A 13,065-nucleotide genomic window follows, 5' to 3' on the forward strand; every position below is an offset into this window, starting at 1 on the left:
AAGAGGAGCCGCTACGAAAATTCAACAAAACCTTTTATGTTTATTAGCAGCCTGTGATAACACTGCTACAGGTAACAGATGGAGAACACATTTCTGCCTCTCCCACCACCCACGAGATCAACCCACATAAGCAATGAAGCATGAGACCCTCCGGTTTTCAGTACGGTGGGATACAATTTTGCTGCATACACGTCCAGCTAAGCACGTGCCCTGCTTGGCAAACTGTTATTCCCCAACAAGCCAAGGCATCACAAAAATGACACACTAGAAAGGTTGTTACACTTGAAGACAAGTAGTTATACCTACACTCTCCGACAGAGCTTTGGCTGCTCTGACATTAAGGCTTTCCACCACTGAAGTTCATGATCTCAACTAGATAGCTAGTGCTTTATTAGCCTAATGCTTCATTTAGAGCGAACATAATTTATGCTGAACAGGTTATACCCTGTCTTACCCCACCAGTCAACACACAATCAATCATGGTCATCTTTAACCTTTAACAGTGAAAAAATTAAGTTTTGCTTTTGTTGCTTCCTTTCTAAATGAAGCATGTTATTTTTGTTTTGATTTCATTTAGCTTGATTTTGGACATTTAAAATATATGAAGGGCATTATGGTCTTTGACTCTTCTCTGCAGTGTTTACACAACGTCCCATAGGGCATCATATATAAGGTTTTTTCTTTGTTTGTTATTTAATATTTATTTATTTATTTCTATGTTCCATGCCACATAAGTCAGGCATAGCAATATTGAAAAGAACATATCCCAAGACAGACTCCTTTAATCTAGGCTTGGAGTGTATTTCCAGATTGAGTGAGAGCACAGGTAACTACTCCAAGTTCCACAAACCATAAGGTGATTCCATTTAGGCTGCGTGTCTTCAGCTTGCTTTGAGAAAGTCTCCAAGACAGCATCCAAAACTTACTACAGCTAAGATATACACATTAAACCCTTCATTCATATGCTCAGAAAATTATCTTTTAGAGAAACAAATTAGATTTACCACTGTATTTTAAATAATTCAGGTTGTCTTTTACCGCTTATATCTTCTATACCCTTAAGACACCAACTGGTTAGTAGTTCATTCCAGTACCTTATACCTAGGAAAGCAATGCTTTTGGTTACTTAGTATTCTTTCCACTCACCTACACACCTTTAAAATAATGGTGACATTTACGTTCAAGTTGTTTTGAATTTCCCCTTCCTACCACAAATTCCTACAGATTTTGAGAACTTCTGAAGCAGTAATTCAAAAACATTATTGATTTTCTGGAACACTTTAGAACAAGTATTCTCAAACCTTACCAGTTTAAACAGCCCTTTCCCATTTCAGCCTGTGTTCCTCTCTCCATTGTACACCTAATTCATGTGTCTGGTCACAACTGACCTTTCCTGTAAAGCAGTGTTAATTGTTTTAGCCCTCTGTTATTTGACCTCCTTTCCTACTCAACAATGGACTTCTACTTTCCTTTGTTGCTGTCTTCTCGTACTCTTAATGAATCTTCTCTTTTTGCCTTCTATTTCTCTCTAGTTGTGAATCGATTTCTTCCTTAATCTCTCCAGTTTAGCACTAGTGGCTCACATACTTACCCTCAGTTGTGTAGCTATGTTTCCACTTTTTGCTTTATTCTTTTCAGATACTCAGGTACTTACAACCTGTTGCAATTGTACTCGTTTCATACCGTGCTTCCTCTCCGCCAACTGCAATAGTCTCATGCTCTAGATCAGAAATTCAATTTCACCCAACCTTAACTGAAAAAGCAGAACTGCACCAAACTCTAACCTGCTTTACCTAGTACCACAATAAAGTTTCTCTTCACCCCAAATATGTAATTGTTTCTTCATTATACATATAAACACCTAAATGATTCTGAAGTCTGTGCATTTACCCAGTTCGTCCCAGAGCTGCCTATACTTGTCAGTCATTGAAGTTCCTTGTTGTCTCCAAAGCGACAGACGAGGGTCAGCCATGAACTGTTCTGTTATCAACGTCAACATGCGAGCTCCATTTGAATCTCTCATCTTTAGCATCTCTCGCACCTAGGAAATGAGTCTTTTAATACAAACTTGAAAACACAAAGAAATCACAGTACAGACAATATGCTGCAGTGTTAAATATTCCACCTCCGTTAAAAATTTCACAACACATATAAATTACATTTCTTATTTAAATAGAAAAAAAGTCTGCCTTCCCAATTTTAACAATTTTTGGTTTCAGTATCACATTGCAATTCTTCAAAGACACTTCTTTCACAAATAATCCACAAACGTATTATGTAAACTGCTGCAAGATTGATTTCTACAGGTTTCTCCAGCATTTTGAGGCTGGGAAGGAAGAGAACAGCAAAGCTGCAGATGGTTGAAATGTTACTTCATATCCTTAAACTGAGCTCAAGACACATCAGATTGCAGTCCATTGCTGCACAACTCATTATTAAGTTGCCAGCATGTTCCCAAGGCTTTGTCTTGTTTCAGAACAGGACTTTTGAGTAAGACTGAACAAGTACAGACTGGCTTGGGGAACAGGGGAGAGAAAAAAGGGAAGGTTTAGAGTACTCAAACACACCTTTGCAAAAAGCAAATTGAGCTGCTTCCCTGATCCGTGGTATCCGCCCTGGGAGAGGAAGAGTTTAACCTGTTCTTGGACCTGTTCCTCATCCAAATGCCAGCAGTTTTCATCATCTATGCTAGCACCCGCTGTTGGGTCAGGAGCACCTACAAACAGCAAGGAGAGAAATCATTACGTTCTACATAAAGAAGAGTGGGTCCAAGGGGGAGGACTACTGCAAAGGGTTTTGGATTTGTGTTTTATCCTGTTTTGGATGTCTTGGCTTTAATCTAAACATTCTTTAAGATAGATTTCTCCTCAGTAGTCTTAAACACTTAGAAATCACAGCCTATGAAAAGGTATTTAAATAAATAACATCTTTAAACATTAAAATGAAGGCGAAGTTTTTTTCCTCCAATCTCAGCAGCTACATTAGAATGCCTTTACAAGGAAAATTAGACTTTGCATAGTATTTCTACTACTGTGATGTTAAAACCACTTTCCCCAAAACACCTGTGTAATTCCTGTACCTTCAGCAATCTTGCTCAGGTTTAAGTGACTGCTAGTGAGCGCTGCTATTGATGAACATGAGGAAATTCATCACCTCGGTGCCTCTGAGCTGTGATGGCTCTGCAAAGCTAAACAAAGAGTAAAAGAAATCCCCAAACAAATCCAGAGTCTTAAAGCACTAAAGGCATTTCCATCACAAGTAAGTGTTACAGCTGTGTAAGACTGTGGTGCTTCCAAAGGAGCATTTTTACATAGTCAATGTCATCAGCACAGACTCAATTCAGAGCAACTCTATCAGAATTAGTATGAACTGAAGCGACCACATTTACATCAGGCAGTGCTTTGGCCACAGGCTGCTCTCATTCAAATTTTGCAATTGAGATTAGTGATCTTTCACCAGCAGCCTCTTTTAAAGGCTGACAAAATTAACTAAAACAAGTTCTCGCACCATCTAGTAATCTGTATTATTCTGAAGATGCCTGCACATCCACTGGACTTTTTTTAAACGGTATTCAGACTGAAAAGGCTGAAAAACACTTACCTAGACTGAAAGGGAAACAATTCAAGGTAGTGCCTCACCATGCCATATATAAGGTGTTTTATGTACACCCAAGACTCAAGTTAACTTGACATTTTGATTTTGGGCTTGTCGCAACTGTGTAATCTCTATCTCAGTTAGTTTTGGAAAAGATGTTAGAAACTGAATCACACTACACAACCTATCACTTTTAAATCTGACTCCATGTTACCTCTATAGACAAAAAAAGGATACTGGCAGGGAAGGAAAATTACGTAGTTAGACTTGTAAAAACTTGCTTTTTCAAAAGAAGTTCTGAGAACTTGAAAAGCAAAGATAGCCACAACTCTCCAGATGTACAAGAATTAAACATTGATTCAAGCCTTCATTTCACAGTTGCAGTTCTGCCAGGTAGGTGAAGCTTTTAAGCGGTCACAGGGAATACTGGAATCTTTATTCAATGAAAACAAAACCGGGAGATTTAAAGGGTCAGAAAGATGTCTTGTCTACTAGTTGCTGAGAGAGTAAAAAAAATTCTTCCAGCTCAGCAACTTCCTAAACTGCCTCCAACTTCAGAGCCTACAGCTGGGAACACTCCACTGCTGTGTATATATACACACACATATATATTTAGATTAATAAGAAATTGTGTCTTCAAAAATGTGAATGAACTCTTCTGTCTTCCATGGAAATCATAACTGTGTCTCACAAGACAAAAACCAAGGACTGAAAAAGCCTCCTCTTCTACGGGTGCTTCCATCTTTAGTATGTTAGTTTTAAGGGGCTTTCAATTCAATCAGCAACATGAAACACATACTGATAAGCCTTCAGTTGCAAAGAACAAGATAGAAAGGGAAATAAACCACATGATAACAAGCAGGGCAGCTGTTGCACAGACTCAGGTTTGCAGTATCACCTTGCAAATACTTTAAATATTTCATTGCTCTAAAACACAGAGAAAAGACCTGCGAAAAGAAAGTATATAAAAGCACCAGTATAAAAAAATACATTTATATTTTCCCTCCCTTCATTGGAGATTTATCTTTAAATAATCTTGGTATGGCTACTTTTAAATTGAATTAAAAATAGCCCCAAGATTCCTCAGCTAAGCTTCCCTATTTAGGGACAAAAAACCCAAAATTCCTTCCGTAACTGTTTACATTTTATCAAAAGCTCATCACTCACTTTGTGCTACAAGGTTAAATTTCAACAAAGCTACTGCAGATTTTTTAACAACAGGGTTCCTTTAGAAGAACATGGGTGCCCACTGCCCATGGCCAGCAGCACTGCCCCCACCAAGGCCTCTTCTCACAGCAGGATCCCAAATGTACCTTCTCCAGGGGCCCAGCATTGCTACGCTTACACCAGTGTTATTTTCATGCCAGCAGGCTAGAAGACTGTAAAAACTGAAGACATCAAGCTGAGGATGGTCTGAGCTCTACGATGCTGCTCAGCACGTTACAATAGATATGTCTGATTCAGAGTGATTTTTCCTTACAAGATCTTATACAAGCTACATTTGGTACAATCAACATTTTTAATTGAGATGTATAAAGAAATTTCAGTGTACATGTAACCAGCACCAGCTACAGTTGTACTTCACTGATCTTCCTACACCAGTGGCAGTCTTCAGCAATAGCCATGGACTAACAAGGCACAGAGACGGAGTGTCCAATCAGGCACGAATCCAAACCATCTGTTGCATCCTAGTGGTGGCACTGGGGAAGCCTCAGCTTCCCCTGCCCACGTCACTCTTGTTTTGGGGTCGAGACTTGACCACCTCCATGTCTCTCAACCGGGCACTTTTCAAGATCACTACCTTCGCTTACAGTCAGGTGAACACCGATTGATCTAGCCTGTTTCCTCTCCCACTCAAACACAGATCACTCTTGGGCAACAGACAGGATTTCCACACTATCATTCTTCTTCTGAAGACATGGGACCAGGTGAGTAGACAAGAACTATCTGAACAAGCAACAGGAGGGGGCTGCCTCAAGACGAAGCCCTGGCAGTAGCCATCAGGAAGGCTCAGGCTCCACAACAGGCAGAGTTAAGGTTCAACCCAAAGGTGGTGGCTTTGCTCAGGGTGTGGGACAGCCCCAAACAGGCACTGCGAGGCTTCAGCAGATGGACAGTCTGGTTGCGAGAGGAACATGGTCAGTCCTGAATTTAATCTCTGCAGTACAGTTTGGTACCAAGTCCAAATCCCGTTCCCCACTTGTAAACTAGGGATAAGTACTACTTATGTGCTTCAGAGGGGTGCCATGAGGATAAATTAGTTCACATTTTAACTATGAAAGTGAAAAGCACTGTATAATTATACTAAACATTAAAACCTGTAATTAAACTGTGTCAGTTTATAGACACTAACATATTAATCTCCCTCCCTCCAGCCTCTGGCTTTAACTTCTGTCGTGACTGGTCTTTGAAATAGGTTTTACATCAGGTACTTACAGGTACATACAATAAATAAAGTATTTATACTCAGTATATAGATACAGCCATAAACACTTACTCATGCTTTTTTACTAAAATTACTCAGTTGCAATCTTAACAAACAAAGCAGGAATATTGTGCACAACTGTTTGTAGCACTAAACATTCCAATGAAGTTTGAAAAAAGGGTAACAACCTTTTATATTTCTGGTCATAGCAGTTACATGTTAAGTATAATCAACTCCCGAGTTCTAAGCAGCAGAAGCATTTCAAAAAAATAAACGCTTTGATCATTTACATAGCAATTTTAAGAGGAACTGCTTTCAAAGTGAGCAACCACATTCAAGAACTGGTGGTGTATATGGGCAACTTAACCTCAAAAAGTAAGCAGAAGCAAAGCAAGGAGCATTGACAAAAATGGGCTAAGAATTGCCTATATTGCAAACTAGTCAGGCGCAGATCAACAGTGAAATTGCGTCAAAACAGCACAAAGTAGAATGCTTCCCTGATCCTTATTTCTGAAGTATCACAAGAGTTGATCACAAAAGCTGAGAGTACTTTCTCATAGCAGTACTGAAACTTGTTTGAACTTCATTTTATAATCTTATTAATTTAAGTATACAAATTAACTGTAGATCAGTTAAATTTTATTAAGTGTCACCTCACAGCAGCATTAAAGAGAAGATATGGAAAAAAATATTTGAATGGTCCCAGCTAGAAACCAATACTGCTGTACGCTGCTTCACAACACAATAGTAATTGGTTTTATAAGCTTAGTGTGCTAGAATTATTCTAAACAATAATTACACAAAACCAATGATCATAAACTTAATGATTCAAAAAATATTATTATGCCTTTGATTCCCCAAATGATTCAAAGTTTAGACATAAGTCACTTCATCTTATACTTAATTTCAGAATTCTTGGGTGGAATGTAACACCTGTTCAGCAAAGAAAAACAGTGACTACTGTGAAGCAATCAGTGCTAACAACAGAAAATATGAAGACAAGACAGGTTACTCTAAGTTGCTGAGGAAAGTTAATAAACCCCCAACAAGTTTTTAACTTTCAAAAAAATTATTTCCACTCCCACATACAGCAAATGCATGAACTTATCTGCTGACAATATCTAACCTCTCCAGCTCAAATCCAGGTCTCACAAACGTTATATCGCACTAAGTTTCAAAGTCTACTTGTGTGTGGTACATAAAAGAACTTCCTTATCAGTACAGACTAGCATGCATTATTTTCATTTATTTTTACCTTCCATGCCTCAAAACAAAAATCTCACTCTTTATTTTCTCTATAACAAGTTTTATTTCAATGTTTAATGTATCTGGAAAAACCTTTCCTAAAAATTTTATTTTCATAAATTACTTTTTCACATTATTTTGCAGCTGTCGATCTATTTGGGTTTCTGAAATTTCTCTAGTTTTTGCTAGTCTTGTTGTTATTTCCTTCCCATTCCAGTTCACTAAACAATTTTCATACTAAGAACTGGAGCTCTTCGCTTTCACCCTTCTTGAAAGGAAACTCACCTGCCATTTCCTACATTCTTCTTTTGCAACTAGTCTCTTAATCAATTTTGCCAGTTTAAGCAGGGCCATATGAAAGATTCTATCATGTTTTTAATAACTCATCATCTTTAACATTAGACATTCGAACATTTAACACACTCTTGTTTTCTAGTAGATCAGCAATACACTGTCTTCTGTTGTTCAGCCCTATCCTACCCTACAATCTTCCGCTAAAATCCCCCTCATTTCAGTTAAATACACTCAGTGGACATTAACACATACTCACCTGTACCTCTAATTGCCCTTTGGAACTTACAATATAATGGAACAGCACTGGGTACTCTGAAATTTTATTTTAAAGCAATTTTGTGGATACATGTTTCCTTCTTGAATGCCTCCACCAGCACTCCTAATATGTGTTACAGATTAATGTTTGCAGAGGATGTACCTAGATCTGCCTAGACAAATACAGCAGCAACTGCCCAGGTACCTCTGTTTCTGAGAACACAAGTGTACTTAAACTGCTTCCTCCCAGGTCCTCCCTCTTAAATTTGAGTTCATCTGCATGTAGTTTTGTGCTGGTGAGTGACTTGTATTGCGAATTGGAGAATCAGAGAAAGGGAGAAAGTCTGGAAAAATTCACGCAGTTCTTCTAAAAGCAGAGATTGCAACAGCAGCACTAAACACTCGGGAAAGAAACAGTACAGCTTAAAAGGCAAAAATGAAACTGTTTGCTAGGCTGTCCTTCTACCAATAAAAGGCAGACCCTTTTTCACTATGCACACAACAAATAATCAGTGCTAATATGAGATGAATATGCAAACAAACCTTCCCTTCCTCCTCCCACATTCCTGCAGTGATTTTCCTATTTCCACTCAAATTCTCAGGAATGTAGTTTGACCTTACAATCAATTCGTTTAAGTGAAGTTTCATACTTAAGAAACGACTGATCCAAGATGACAAACCTGGCTGATAATCCATCATCCTGACTGTTCTCTTCCTAGCCTTATACACCTGCCAGCTTCCACTGCTACTATGGTACAAAAATTAACAGGGAGGAAAAAAGCCACAGCTAAGCAGGATCCAAATCTACATCCAGCTTCCTGAGTCAGCGGCCCAAAATTGAAACCCAATGTGAAGCCAAGAGTTATGCTGCACAGACATCAGGGTATCTGTATGAATACCTAGTTGTCTTCAGCACAGAAGATTAGACCCCACAGATCTCCAGTTTTGAAATCATCAGCAACATGCAGAGCTGTAGCAGTGTTTCATGAGAAAAAGAGAAAACAATAAGTCTTCTCAAATCTAAGAGGTGCTTTTGTGCTCTAAAAACATGCAAAACCCTCTTGTAAGGTAATCAACACCATGTGAAAATTATCATGGGAAATACAGAGAGCATTTCAAATAAATCACTCCATTCTCCTGAAAAAGTTAGTGTACAGACAACACTTTCCTGCTCTTCTAACAGCATCCCCTTATTTTTTCCTGCAGTGAAGCTCTGCCACGAACCAAAAAAGGATACTGCATCATTTCTTTCCTGCCAGGAACTCAAAGGGATTTGTCATTTCAAAACCCGTGTCATCAAGGTAAGTCACTTCCCTAGTCCCCCCAGTAACCTCCTTCACAAGGAAAGTGGCCAAAGCCAGTCATCAAATGCTGCATGAGACAGAAATTTGAGCAAATAAACAATTACCCAATTCACCCTTCGTGACAGGAAAGTACTGCAGAGTTGTTCCATCTCCCTAGCCAGCTCATAAGCAAGTCAACAAGACACTGTGGTCAGAGCTCTTCAGAGTCCTGCATCATTCTTATGTACAAATAAACAGTATTCAAGGGTGGATTTCTTTTGTCTATTGCTGGAAATACATGAAAACTAGAACTAGTACAGCCACCATGAGAGAAGAAGAAAAAAATAAAAAAAAAATTGAATTTTTATATAAAAAACACCCCTGAAATTAAAACACCTCTAGGTAACACTGAAAAGAACTTCCTCATCCAACTCCAGATTCAGGACTTCCCTTTGATCAAAGCTGTTTCTGGTGTTTCTGTGCCTGGTCTGCTCTTACTTTTATAAGCAATTTTTTGTAAGTTTTTCCTCTTACTTACCTGGGCCTTCAAGAAGTGTTCAACATAATTCCTCTTCAAACACTAGTTTTGTGAGGTTAAACTGTGCAACGCAAGACAGGTCTACAAGACAGTTTTGTATTACAAAATGAACTTCTGCAGCACAGCAGATATGACAGAGTGAACAGTGATCTTATGTTCACCATCCTATACTATCAGAACCAGACACAGATTACTTCTGGTTATTTTTCATAGATTTCTTTTGGTTAACTTCATTACTTTTAATTTAAGGAATTTGATCAAAGATGAGAATTACAGCATGAATCCCAGAAGAATGCTTACTTGCTACATAAACAGAGGGACTTACTTTTTCCTTAAAAGAATCCTGTAATTTTTTAACATTGTAAACATTAAAAAAAAAAATCAGACCATTGTTTTATGGGATTCAGAAGAAAAGCAGGAGACTATAGATCCTCTTTTATAACCCACCTTTCTTTGGTAATAGCAGTTTATTTTCTTACGCTGCCTGGATTTTGTACTTCAGTTTTTGGTATCTTATTAAGAAACACCAACAGCCAACAGAGACACACTGCAATCTCATTTACTAGGAAAACAGTAGCATCTGTAAGAAGCCTTTTAGTTTCGTGGATATTATTAAACTACCCTACTCAAATTCATTGTGAAATTTCATAATTGGCCATCAACTTACTTTTTTGTTTCCTATTCTTTTTGCTATTTAGGCTATGACACAAACATCAAATATCTTTCTAAAAATACTTTAAGTAGTAATGAATAATGAGATATTTTGACAATAAGAAAATAGCTGACGAAGACTTACATGCCTATGATTAGTATAATTACAGACCTAATGTTGATCAAGTTTGAGCTCTCTCTGCAACAGCTTGTCATTTCTCTTACATTAGCCACCGTATATCTAATACAGCCATATATAGTCACAACCTGTCCTTCCTTTCCCACCCCTGCCTTCCCCTTTTCTAATCACCCTTGACTGTTTGAATCTTCTGTGCCTCTCATACTCACCATAATTCTTCCTTCCCCTTAATTCTGTATGCTCAGTCTATTACCAGCTCTCATGCGATATATGCCCTCAGCTTACCAAATCTGAGCATCTTCCTCTATTGCTTAATGTCCTGCATCTGCTTTTTCGCTTCCCATTCTTTCCATCATCACCAGGCAGCTCTGCCAATCACCTTCTCATTATGTTCCATAACAGCTAGAGCAACCACCTTGCCTCTGGCCACATCCCTATAACCCCCAAAGCCAAAAAGAGAGCCCCGCTCCTGAAATTCACCTTCTTGCAGCACCACCTGCCTGGACCTGCCAGGGTCACCAGACCCTAAAGAGAGGGGCTTGGCTGCCAGTGAGTCCTGTTATGAGAAAGACTCCCTTTTGTTCTGCCTACACTGTATCTAACACACCTGTTTTTCTTTCTCTACTATTAAGCAGCTTGGTTGTGTTTGTATTGCAAATTCTTTGGAATAGAGCTCATCACTCTTAAATGGCTAACACACAAGAACTGTTCCTGTCAATGAACAAACAAAAAAAAGACATTTTTAGATATTTAGATACCTTACTTTTCACCTCTAAGCTGCTCCTACGCCTACAGTTATGGTCACCTTAGAGGACATTTCTATCAGGTGACCTTACAGGAATACAGGACTCTAATAACTAGCTGGGTCAGCTCAAACGCACAATTACCCACTTTCAGTTCAGCAGGATCCACAGAAAAGCCATCTCAGAAGCCTCAAGTCACACTCAGCACCCTTTAACAAACATAAGATGTTCAGTACAAGAAACTGAGAGCCATTAAAACCACATGTAGCAGAAAGGGCGGGGAAAGATCAAGACCTTTGCTGGTGCTATAGGCTGCTGCACCACTAACAGGAAAAAGGCACTGAAATACAGTTTTTCTATTTCTTCTGACTTCATATAGAAACCAAATCCCAAAGGACAATAAAAGTATATTTAACGAATTAAAAAAACCAAACAAACAGTAACACCTACTTGCTTTTATGCTTTGCCATTAAAACAGAATTACACAACCAAAATGTCAGAAGATTAGTTCAAAAAGAATAGCAAAAAGATACCATTGGTAAACTGGGAAGACAGTTCCTTTAAGCAATGTGGCTATACAAAGAACATCACTACTTTTTCACAGCTGGAAAATACAAGCATAAAGTGGATCAGGCCACATATTAACAGCACTGGAGACATCAAGCTCATTGCTTATGAATTCTTTTTTCCAAAAAGTACTGCTTTCTAAACATCTTAAAGTGAAGGTTCAATAACAGAATCCTCTCTTGTAAACACCATAGAAACATGGAATAATTCTGTCTGGAAGGGATCTCCGCAGGTCACACTCCTGAATGCCACAAAAAAGCTCAAAACCAAAGAGGGAACGAAGGAAAAAGAAGAACAAGAATCAAACTCACCGTGGACTTGATTGATTTCTGAATTCTGAGAAAGAATTTCATCTGCTAATTTTTGAGCAGTTGGCAAAACTTCTGTGTGGTGCACTGTGATCAAATACTGTACAAATTTTTGTAGTTGGTCTCTGTTCATTTGAAAGAGTGTCTCTGAAATGGGAAGATGCAGTTTGACCTGATCTGGCTTGCGGATCCGGTATAAAGAGAGTGCCACAACATGGGCACAATAAAATATGTCCTTGTTTCCACAGCTACAGGTCACTGAGGTAATCTTGCAACGATCAAAGCTGATAGCTACATTGCAAACAGTTTCTGGCTCCGATTGCATTGCAGGCTCTGTCACTGTGCCACTCAAGTGGAAACCTGTGTAGGGAAAAAAAGAGAAGTTAATAAGTAAAATAATGTATCTCGTTAAGAATGTTTTGTTAAAAAAGTAAATGTCATCATCTATTTCTGAGAAACAATATATCTTAAGAACTTGCTTTAATTACAGGTATTATTAACCCTTTCTTTCATACGTACCATTTTCATCACCAGTAAAATCAAAAGGGGGGTAAAACCCCAGTTTACAAGCTCTCTTTGCCATTCCATCACAACATTTATAAACGTTTGAAAGTAAGACAAACATTTACTTGGTAAATGATAGCTGCAGAGGAGAGCTGCAACCGATTAAGACCAATGTGAAACTGCCAGTAACTCAGCAAGTTGGCAGCAATTTTCCAAACCCCCCACCAGGGAGCCTGCAGCACCTACCAGCAAATTTAACCATTCTCTGACTAAGTAAGAGGGAAGTAGTGCACTCTAGTGGCACGAACCCAGGTCCTAGTCTCAACTCTGCCACTAACTCACTGACACAAGCCACTTCACCTCTTTGCCGTCACCTCTCCCACCACTGAGCTCATGTTAAAGCTCACCTTCACCCAAGCGATCCAGTAGGACAGCTATTTTTGTGTAGCTCTTTGGAGATGGAAACCGCTGTAATTAGGAATACACAGGATACCAGATTTATAATACTAAATAAGACAC

General features: G+C 38.7%; 1 protein-coding gene across 1 annotated transcript in view; it reads right to left on the reverse strand.

Moving 5' to 3' along the window:
* Positions 1 to 13,065, reverse strand: part of ZSWIM6 (zinc finger SWIM-type containing 6) — a 113,158-nt gene that overhangs the window by 38,196 nt on the left and 61,897 nt on the right. Inside the window, exons 2-4 of the mRNA XM_063319352.1 lie at positions 12,046 to 12,402; positions 2,568 to 2,716; positions 1,891 to 2,041 (exon numbers count right to left, since the gene is read on the reverse strand). Of these exons, the coding sequence (XP_063175422.1) occupies positions 1,891 to 2,041; positions 2,568 to 2,716; positions 12,046 to 12,402 (657 nt within the window). The remainder of the gene's footprint in view (positions 1 to 1,890; positions 2,042 to 2,567; positions 2,717 to 12,045; positions 12,403 to 13,065) is intronic.

Source organism: Chroicocephalus ridibundus, chromosome Z (assembly GCF_963924245.1).
Source record: "Chroicocephalus ridibundus chromosome Z, bChrRid1.1, whole genome shotgun sequence".
Taxonomy (NCBI): domain Eukaryota; kingdom Metazoa; phylum Chordata; class Aves; order Charadriiformes; family Laridae; genus Chroicocephalus; species Chroicocephalus ridibundus.